Source organism: Terrapene carolina, unplaced genomic scaffold (genome assembly GCF_002925995.2).
Source record: "Terrapene carolina triunguis isolate 2854851 unplaced genomic scaffold, T_m_triunguis-2.0 Scaffold374, whole genome shotgun sequence".
NCBI lineage: Eukaryota > Metazoa > Chordata > Testudines > Emydidae > Terrapene > Terrapene triunguis.
Window position 1 is genome coordinate 12,187,108 of NW_020664725.1, and position 11,014 is coordinate 12,198,121.

General features: G+C 55.6%; 1 protein-coding gene across 1 annotated transcript in view; it reads left to right on the forward strand.

Annotated features, from left to right (window-relative positions):
• NECTIN1 (nectin cell adhesion molecule 1) overlaps window positions 1-11,014 on the forward strand; it is a 156,330-nt gene that overhangs the window by 124,889 nt on the left and 20,427 nt on the right. The window contains exons 7-8 of the mRNA XM_024196645.3: window positions 3,496-3,583; window positions 4,073-4,183. Coding sequence (XP_024052413.2) covers window positions 3,496-3,583; window positions 4,073-4,183 — 199 coding nt within the window. The remainder of the gene's footprint in view (window positions 1-3,495; window positions 3,584-4,072; window positions 4,184-11,014) is intronic.

The following is an 11,014-nucleotide window of genomic DNA, read 5'->3' on the forward strand; positions in this document are numbered from 1 at the left end:
GAGGGTGTGCTGGGCATGGCCCAGGGCTGCTGAGCAGATGAGTGAATTATTCTCTTTCATTGTGTGTGTTTCTCTCCCTTCTTCCTGCTGGCTGGTTTCCCCTGAATGATCAATCATCTTTGCTCCTCTCTGCCTAAGCATGCAGGGCTGCAGCTCCCCCTCCTAACAGGGCCAAGCCATTACTGGCCCCAAGAATGACCCTTTCCCAGAGGGGATCCTAGCAAGTGTCTCTCTCCTGCATCTCGCACGTGGGAGCTTTCAGGCCCATTTATAAAAATACCTGATTCCCCTCCCAACCTCCAACGCTCTGGCAACATGCAGGGACAGCACCTGGTTCCCAGCTTCTGGCTCCCACTCACGGCAGAGTTCATTGTGGATCCTTTTCAAGTGTGGGAGAGGTTGGAGGAGGGAAAGTTTCTCCTTTGATTGTGTCGCTGAGAGATTTCGGGGTAGAAAAGCAAACAAGCCAACCTGCCTTCTCTGCCTCTTCACTCCCCTCCTGCTCTCCTGATCTCCCCACTTCTCTGAACACCCCCCATGTGGGTCTCCCTGCAGCTTCCCAGCCTGGCCCCCTCCCATTTCTACTCTTGCCTTCTCCTGCTCCTCGATCCCCCTCCCCAGGACTCAGATTAGGGCAAGAGACTGAGGCAGTGGTATTCTCCCAAGCTCCAGTGAACAAGGCACCGGAACAAGAGGCGACTCATAATAGAGTGTGCACGGGTTTGAAGTATGATCCTGATGCACAGCTGGGCTCCTCCAATCCTCCTCATTGCAGGCTCCCCACCCTGGGCTCTTCTCCTGTGGCAGATCTCTCTGGCTCCCTGACTGTTGGAATGGTTTCAAGTCACATTGCTGGGACCCCAACCTGCAATTCAGCCCTGGCCCCATCCTCCCCTAGGTGCTCAGGTTGTTGGCAAGAATCGGGTCTGAGTCCAGGCTCAGGTCCCACTAACCACTTTCAAAGTCTGGGTTTGGGCTCATCTCTGCTTTCAAACGCCCATTTTGTTCCCCATTCTACTCTCCCTGTGCCCCTTCTTAGCACACTCTGATCACAAGAAGTCTGTAGCCACCTAGGAATTGGTGGTTGCCCCTAAACTACATGGCCAGTCAGACTCGCACGAGGGCAGCTCATCTCCCCCTGCACCGGAGATGTGGCCCCCGCTCCTTGAGCTAAAGGAGACTCTCCATTAGCTGCCATCAGTATGGAGTCTATGACACACAGACAAACAGTTCTGATTTAGAAGCGGGCAGTGGTAATACATCCACACCAGGCAGTTTGTTACAGTCTGGTTATTACCACAGTGTGCTAGCCTGGCATCCCGCATCCCTTTGATGCTGGAGAAGGGACCAGCTCACTGGATCCCACCTGCTGTTGCTCACGGAGGGTCCATTGCCCTGCTATGTCCCCTGAGGCACAGAGCAGAGGTCTTGGAGCAGAGTGGTTGCTCCACTGTGTGCTGCACAAACAACCCCCCCCCCCACCCCGCACCTTTGGAGAAGTTCTTCTCATGCATCCTCCCAGGGAACAGCATCCTCCTTGCTGCTGTATCTTTTTTGAGAGCAAACACCCTGCCTACTGCCCTCAAATCACCCCCTTCCCATTCGCAAAGGGAAAGCACCAAAGAGCTGAAGGACAAATGGAGCTCCCCCCACATACACACACACACATTGTTGTTGCATCCCGGCAAAAATTTTTTGCTCCATTTAATTCTGTTTGAGAGAAGGCACTGGAGGATGGCGGGAGTGTGCAGAGAGAGACAGCGGAGTGAAAAGCAGAAGCTGAGACAATAATAGCCATGCGGGGTGAAATTGCCTGGACAGCATCAGGCCTGCAAAAAGAGCCACTTTCAGACAGTTGGTTTCCCACAATAGCCCTCCACAAAGGCACAAGAAGAGCTACTTTAGCTGAGAAGAGACACACAATGGAGCAGGCCGAATGCCCTGACCCTGGGGCCAGGCCTTCTCCTGGAGCCCGAGATAATAGAGACATCTCCTCCCCACTCTTCATGCCGTCCATCACTGTGTGGTGCCCCACTTTGCACAGAACCATCTAGGAGCTTGATCCAAAGCTCCCTGGAGTCAATGGGTGTCCTTGCTGCAGTCCGCAACCCCAATTTTCCACCCTGCATCCCCATCCCGAGTCCTGCTCCGGGCTTGGAATCCACTGGAGTTTGCAGAAAACTGCCCCCCCCCCCACATCTGCTGAAGTTTACAAGGAGAATGAACAAGTATGGAGAGGAAAGGGAGGGGGCAGCCCGCTAATTAGAGTGGCAGAGTTTAATAAGTTTTGTAAAAGGATTAGACACGTGTATGCATATGAGCAGAATCTGCAGAGACAGTCCCTAGGATGGAGATTACAAAGGCTGTCAATCCTCATGCTCCAGGGCAAAAGCTGATTTTCCTCCCCCTCCCATCTGGGGTCAGGAATAAATTGCACAGTGTATACAATATGAAGGTTTTGTGCCAAAGCCTGACGCATCCAACAGCGGCCACTCAGAGACCAGCTACCAGACAGACCATTGGCTTGCTCTTGATTGGCAGTGCTCACCACAAGCTGCTTCCTAGAATCCTACAGCACGAGTCGAACCATCCGTGTTGGGATGATTTGGTGCCGGCTTTGAAGTGGGTTTACCTGCACCAGCCTGGGGGGCCACAATCTGAGGCAGAGGTTGACCTGGGATTAGAAATGTAGTGTGGACAAAAGAATCCAAGGAAGGTGGGTGAAATATTAGAACAAGCCCATTGAATTATGTTGACAGTTCAGTGGAAAGCTGAATCGCTGGATCTAGCCATCTCACAGTAGTGCCTAGAGGCCCCAGTCAAGATCGAGGCCCCAGTCAAGATCGAGGCCCCACTGTGCCAGGCGCTGTACGGACACATGGACAGTCTCTCCCTGCAAAGCTCACGAGCTAATTTCAGAGAAGACTCAGCTGTGAGTCCAGTGACCAGGAGAGAAGAAGTTGCGGGGGGTGGAAGGAAGGGCAAAGGGAATGTGTGGAGTCATTGGGGTTACTCCAGATTTACACAGGCAGAAAAGAGAGTGGAATCCTGCCCCAGGGGATTTACAGTCTGGGTCGGAATTGTAGTGAAAAGGCAACAGGCATGGTGGGGGGGGGACAATGGTAAGTGAGAGGAGGGGGATGCGGTTCTCTGAGAGGAGGAAGAGGTGAGTGCTGCTTGCACCTGGGAGCTCTGACTGATCCCTTATTCTGGGACTATGAACATTGCTATGGCTAAATGGCAGAGCGGGTGAAGCAACATGCGGGGCAGGGCAGCGCTGACACACGGGCTCCCTGGGGGAAGTGAGCTTCATGGAGATGAAAGCCAGGAACCCAGAGGAAAGCCCTCCCCGCCCCCCAATAATGCCCAAGCTGCTTGGTCCGTATCTGCACCCATTGAAGCTAAAGGGAGTTTTGCCATTGACATTGGTGCATTCGGGATCGAGCCGATTCCCTGTCCCCAGAGTCAAATCAATGGCTGCTTTTCTCCCTGCAGAATTGATCTGCCTCCATCCCACAAACCTGTCCCACCGCCAAAGAGGAAACAGGAGATGAAAAGCCACTTGACGGCAGAAGACATCCAGGTACCTACCCCCAGCCTAGTGCCCCTGCTTCCTTTGCCAGCATGGGAAACAGGCCTCCAGCCAGAATCCAGGGTGCCAGGCCTCTGGAAGCCCAGAGTGCAAGCTCCAGCCAGCCTTTGGGAATGCCCCATGAAGCAGGTTTGGTGGGAGGAGGGCAGTGGTTTGGGATTATCCTCTCTGTCCAGGATCTCAGCACCCTTGGGGACTGCAACCTGCACCCTTCTGGGCATGGACAGGTTCTAGGTCAGGCAGGGTTCTTCTCGGAAGGATCAGTGCCTCGGTGAACTCCCATCCTTTGAAGTGTAATGCCTAACAATGGTGAGACCAGGAATGGGGCAGAGAGAGAGCTAGAGAGGGACTCTGTAGGGGAGGTCTCATGGTGACTCTGTTCACCTTGTCCAATCCCCTGAGACAGGTGCTGCTCCCCAGATGGGTGGCAGGAAGGGTGAGAACGGTGCTTGCCCTCTTGACCTGTCTCCCCAACTCCAGGTCGTCCACCTAGACAACATGAAGCAGGAGGAAGAGATCCAGAAGCTCCCCCTGCAGACGCCGTACTACGACATGGCAGCCAGCGAGTCCTCTCCGTACTCCGACAAGCTGGTAAGGAGGGCGTGGTGCCGGCACTGACCTCACCTGACCTGGCCCTCGCCCCCCGCTTTCTGCACAGGAACTCCCAATAAGGGATTAGGTTACTCCTCCGTCCACTGGGGTGGGCCGGGCAGCCTACTCTCTCCAGCTGTTGGAGGAAAGGAGAGCCCTCTCCTGGACTGAGACGTGAGACCACAGTCTCCATGTTTATCCCGTCCTAGGCCTCCTCGCCCCACCACCGCCAACCCTAGCCTAGGACTCTGCCCTTTCCTCTTCTGCTGTGTGGACCCCCCCGCCCCCGGCTTTCCATAACTGTGGGTGCCCGGGGCATCCCATGGGCTCCTCTCCAAGACACAACCAGCAGCTTACGGGGTGGGAATTAGGACTGAAATGGGTGTGGATGAGTCAAACACCCCCACTCCTTGACCCTCCAGTCCCAAGACAGCTTCACCCTGGCCAAATCAGAGTCACAGGGTCCCCCACCCGTACACCCTTCCCTGAGATCATACCATCCTGTGGCTGGAAGGGGTGAGCATCTGCCTGTGGAGCATCCTGGTCCATCCTCTCTGACTGGGCCTGCCCTATGCTGCCTGCCTCTTGGGGTCCCCATATCCCGAGGGGGCTTGAGGCCTGAGGTCCTTAACAGCCTACTAGCAGCAAGTGGGAGAGAATGCAGCTTCAGGCCTACATTTCTTTTTTGAGGCACATTTATTCTGGGGCTCAGGGGCCAACCTGACTGCTAATTGACCTCTGCATTGTTCTCAGCAAAGATTCAGGCCTTTTTGCAGAAGGTGAAAGAGGCAAGTTGCGAACCTGCATTGGAAAGGGAGGTGGATGGAGGCAGGTGGTGCTAGGATCTATTCTAGAGTAGGGTTCTGGATTTTCAGCAAGTCATCGGGGCCTGTGACCAGCCGGTGCACCCTGCTGGGTCCTCTCCTTCTGCAGCCAGTCCCATGAGAGACTGTTAGCCGGAGGGGAGGCTGCCATGAAGTGACCCTGAGAGAGCAGAATGTACGCAGAGGAGGAGCCTGGGAAATCAATTATCTGCAGGGCAGAGCTTGCTGGAGTTTGACTTTAAATTGAGGACACTTCTTTAAAACCCTGTGTTTTGTGTGGATTTGTTCAGCTTGAAACAGGGAGATGCTAATGCAAGGCAGCGGCAGCGGCAGCAGGGGGACTAGGGGTCAGGGAGCCAGGGAGGGAATTTAGCAGACATGTAGGGAAGGCTGATGCAGATCTAGAATAGGTTAGATAGCGATGCATGGTAGCTGGCCGCCTTCCTGCAGGGGGTGACTCAGTGGGCTACGCGTCAGCCTTGGTACAGCTAGACTCCCTTGAACTGCAGGTTTCGATCCCTGCAGTGTTGACCCACCTTTGCTCCTCCAAGGGTGATAAATTAGGTACCAGGCATAGGGGAATCTCTTCAGTGAGACTTTGTCACGGGCCTGACTGCTCAGAATGGATACAGGGCAGTTTTCATCAGCAGAGGGTTTTGCCCTGGCATCCTTGGCCAAAAGTCCTTCTTGTGCAATGCATTGTGCTCTGCTTGCTGCTGTCCACCCCAGAGGTGGCTGCATTCCACCAGTGCTCTCTATATATGAAGTGCTTTGGGATGAAAAGTGCAGAGTAAAGGACTCACAATAATTTGCAAGGATTGGTGGATGCAGGGAGCAGGATTTCCCCCTCATGTTGCTTTTATACCAGTGTGACTCTAGTGAGAATCTCCAGAATAAGGGCAAGGACAATCAGACGCAATCATCTTCATCCGGAGAAACGTCAACCAGCAAGACAATAAGAGCAGCTGTGATTCAAAAACTAACACTAAAGATCAAACTCTGCTCTCGGTTCCACTGGTGTGATCCTGGGGACTTCACTGCAGCTGCAGGGGGCATATAGCCCTAAGGGAAAAAATACTCTGCTGAGACCTGCTGGGGGGGATGACCAATTTCTTGGTCTCCCCAACTGGTTGCCAATTTCCGGGTGTGTTTTTCAGGGAGAGCAGGACCCCAGAGCCAAGCTGTGCTCTGAGGATGGGATCTGAGAGCAGAATCTCCCCCATAATTACAGGGAAGGAGTTAGCTTGCCTTGGTAAATAACAAGAGGTTGGTTAATTAAAGAAAGCCATCAGTGGCCAAGCTAGTGATGGGAAGATGGGCCCAGCTGGTGGCCATGTGGTAACCATGGGAACTGGGTTTGGTAATCTCAGTCCAGCTTGGAGCAGACACCTCCCAAAAACCCACCACCATGTGGAGCACTGAGGCTGGGACGGGTCATGAAAACCAAACTTCCCTTCTCCCCCAGAGGGGGTCCCTCCAGGGCAGGACAGAGGCCTGTAGGGGGGCAGTGTGTGGGAAGCATCCCCCGACCCTGCTGTTCTGCTGGTCTCTCCTTGCAGAAGTCAGAGGGCTCTGGTCGGTGGGGTTCCAGTTGGGCCCCTTTCAGTGGCAGGAAATTCACATTAGCGGGGAGGGGAACTGGCAAACTGGCCTGAATTTCTAGGATCTTTTCCTAGTGCTCAAGTGTGATAGTCTGGAGACCCTTGCTGAGAGCTGTATCTCGCCCCTCGCCCACCCAGCCCCACATCATGCTATGGGGCGGGCAGGGGGGACGAGCACTCAGCGCCTGAAACTCCTGACACCTGCCCCTTTCCTCCCGCCTCTGCCTCACCTCCGACAGGCCAAACAGGAGGGCAGGGCCACGGAGCCCCTGCTCCAAGGTTTCGCTGTGACCAGCCAGTGGGAAGAGTTCTCTACCTCAGGTCAGTGGAGTGACCCCACTAGCACTGGGGCTAAACTTGAACCAGCTGGGTGTGACACCACAGGCCCAAAGCCATGGAGGCCCCCCAGTGAATAGCCAGCGGCCTCCAGATGCTCGGGTCCCATGGGTGACGCTGAGTGGCCCATGGGACCCAGTCTCCTGCAATGACCGATGCCTGAGGCCAGCCCTGAGCAGCCCACCCTGAGCTGGGCTCATGCAGTCCTGAACCCGGTTCTGTTCAGGCACCACAATCCCCCACCCCCCAGTCCGTTCCCAGGCACACAGGACCCCTCCCCTGCCATATGCTGACTCACCCGCGGGCTGCTTGCTATGCACTATCAATAGGTAATGCTGGTCGGAATAATGTTGAGGAAAATCTCTGTTTGGAATCAGACAAAGCAGGAACTGGGTCTCTCACTGTCCCGCCCAGGGCCTTGACCCCCCTCCCCGCCCCCCAAACACACAGAGAAAATGTTCACAAGGTTTTGGCTTTGTTCCTGCCTCCCCTCCCCACCCCCGTTGGCTCTCTCAACACACCCTAGAGATCATCCCCACCTCCGGGGCCCCGGGCTGCCCGTTTTCCCGCTGTTGGTAACACCCCTTTGGCTCGCTGCCTGCGGGGAGGCAGGGGTGCTGCTCCCAGTCGGCTCCATTCCATCCCTGCTAATCTCCATGCCTTTTGAGCAGGCAGAAGGGGAATGGAGGCTGCTGAAATGTCAGCGGGAGGAGTGTGCTCGTTTCCTGCCAGGCCTGCTGGGACGTGCCAAGGGCTCTGGGGCGTACAGATAGCGCACGCTGGCTGCGGTACGGCGATGGGGACAGGTGTGCATCACGCTGCACGTCCGCGCTCTGGGAAGGGCCCAAGTCTTACCCCCTCCTTCCCACGGGCCCCTCTGGGGGAATCGTTATTCGCTCCATAAACCCATAGCGACGGCCTCCTGCCCATGTTACAGCACCCAGCCTATTGCAAGCTCTGCTGGCCTTCGCAAACCCTTTCCAGACCCACGGTCTGGTCTGTGGCCTGGTCACCACTAGCTCCCACAGCCATCCTGCCAGCAGCCCTCCCTGCTGGTGGGAGCCGCTTGCTGGGCGGCCGGAGGGGTGTGGCTGAGAGTTTGGCTACAGGGAAGCATCAACATCATCAGCTTGTTCAGGCTCAGCTGGGCACAGTGCTCTGTGCTGCACAGTGTGATCTCGTCAGCTGGGGGACCGGGGGCAGGGGCATGAGATTTAATGCTGGCAAAGCGATCCGAAGGGGAGGGGTGCTGCAGGAGAGCAGCCCTCATGACAATGGGGGCGTCAGAGCCAGGGGGGTTGCAAACAGGTGTTAGCAATCCCTCTGCCCTTCCCATATTGCTAAATGGGAGGAGGAGCCGGAGTTCATCCCAGCTCAATGGGAGGAGGGGGGAGGGCTTGGCATGGAAAAGGCTGAGGAGTGCGGCTTTAGAGCTAGACGAGGGCGCGAGATAGCTGGTAAGGAAGGTCAGACTAAGCCAGGACTTGGATGGAAGACCTCTAAGGACCAGCTGTGGAGGTTGCAGGAGATTGTCTTGGCACCAAGGCTCTGGCATGCTGCTCTGGGGAGCCATGCTGCTGGACATGAGGGGGGAAGCTATGGTAGATCCCTTTTCACATCAAGAGTGGTCAGGTCAGTGCCTCGGCCAGTTCCAGGGTGGCGAATTCCAGCTGCCCCCTAAATTTCCCCTGTGGTTTTACGTGGGCTCTTTCTGCCCTACTCTGATTTTCAGCATGTTCCACCCCAGAAGCAGCTGCATGCTGAAGCATTTCCTGCATATAGATAGTTTGTAACTGGCTTTGGGACCCCTCGGAGGGGAAAGTGCTGGAGAAATGCAGGATGTTCCTGTTCTGCCTGGCGCTTTGTCTGCTTAGAGACGGATGGGGGAAGGGATTGGAGAGCCAGCCTCGCTGCGTTTAACTGGGGCGGGCTCTTTATACGTTAAATGAATTGTGTGATGTCTCGTAATTTGGGATAAAGTAGATTCATCGCAGAGATGCATGAAAACTGCTGCCTCAGGGTGATGATTTCACAGAGTTGGAGAGAAAGAGAGTCGGAGAGGGATTAGAGAGACGGGGAGGGCTGGGGGAAGAGAGAGCTGAGAGAGAAGGGTGGCGGACGAGGGAGAATGGGTGAAAAAAGGAAGAGAAGGATAGAGAGAAGGGGAAAGAGAGTAGGATGGAGGGAGGGGAAGAGAGCAAAAGCAGCCTTGAGAGCTGAGCCCAGCACGGTGGCCAACAACAGCCGCAGAACCCCTAAATTCCCATGATCATGTCTCACTGCTCACCCCAGCCCCCTCCTTCTCCCCAGGGCCCCTTCTGCCTTCCTGACTCCAGCAAGAGGAGCAGTCCCATCCTCGCCAATGCCCCAGGCCGCACAGACACCTCCACCTTCACATACCTGTCAGGTGTGCAGAGGGACAGGCCGGTTCGGCTGTTCCTTGATTAGCTGGGTGTTTCCCTAGGGGGGTGTTTGTGCTCCCTGCACCCCAAGAGGAGAACATTTTAGCTTCACTCCACACTGTCTCCTCATCCCACCCCCGGCCGCATAGGTGAAATGTCCCTCCCCCCGCCCCACTTTTCCTTTGGGGGAGGTTATTTGTGGCGTTCACAGCAGTGAGAGGCTGGTGTCTCTAGGGCTCGGTGCAGGCCTAGGGCAGGCTCATGTAGCCAAGTCTATGGGCCCCCCACAAACACTGCAGCACCCTGTGCGGACAGGCAGGTACCAAATGACCCTGCCGTCAGCTTCCCCGGCCTCTCCCAGTGAAGGTCGGGGCTCAGAAGTTGGGGGTATGCACGTCCGGTAAGCGTTCCCCCTCCGAGCTCTGCACTAGGCCAGTGCCCACGGGCTCAGCTGTTTTCTCTTCCAGGGATCGCAGGCCAGAGAAAGGTGCAGGGTCTGGAAGGCTGCCGGGCTGGTGCTGTGTCTGGTTTTCACTGTACCATTGTGTGTGTGATGTGTGCAGGAGGGAGTATGTTTGTGCACATAACTGTGAGGAGCCGGCACCAGATCCCTGGATCTAAATACACCCCCACTCTGCAGATTTCAACATCCGGATCTGGCTCCAAAGCTTTCAGCGCCGGCCCCTCTCTAGTGAGTGTGCATGAGTGTGATTGGGTCTGCCAGTGTGGGTGAGGCCTTGCCAGAGAGTATATGCATGCACAAGAATGTGTGTGTAAATGTCGGTGTCGTGTGAGTGCCAAGGGGTGCATACGTGTGAGCATAGGTGCTGTGTTGGATGGGGATGTGTACGTGAGCCCATGGCAGGGTGGGCGGGAGTGTGCGTGTGGAAGCTCAGGTGTGAGGCGTGGGTGGGGGGAGTTTGCAGGTGTAGAGGGAAAGGGTTCATTGGTCCAGGCAGCCGTGTCATTCGTTTGGTTGACAGGGAATTACCAGGGTGTCGGCATTAGATCGTGTGTACAAGGCACATTATTGCTATTGCAATACATTTTAGTTCTAAACAAGCAGCAGGGAGCAGGCGTGAGCCAGTGAGTGGCAGAGACGCAAGAGACTCTGGAAAGACACAGACCCCCCCCCCCCCCCGCCCCCCAGAGCCCAGCTTGTGTGGGGCTGTGCTGGCTATGGGCCAGCAATGCGGACAATGGAAGAATGGGTCCCTCGTGACTTGGGTCACACCTCTCCAGGACTAGAGGAAGGGTCCAAGATGCAAAGGCTGGGGCCAGATCACGGTCATTCGGGTCTGGGTTTTGGATCGGGACCAGCATTATCCAGAATTGAACTGAAGAAGTTCAGTAAACTCTTCTTTCCCAGCCCCCTGGCCCCTACACGCTCTCTCCACATGCCCTCTCAGTCCCGGTCAGTGAGATTTCATTGGCACTACACGTTACACACGTGTCTGCAGCATGTAATGAAGACACCGACCACTCAGGTCTCTGTCAGACGGAAGGGCTTGATTCCACTGTTGCCACATACACCAACCCCCCATGTCACGCACACACATACACCACTACTCTGCACCTACAGCCACAACAAGCCCTGTACTTCCATACGCTGTGCATGCACTTACACACACACACACACACACACACACACACACACACACACACACA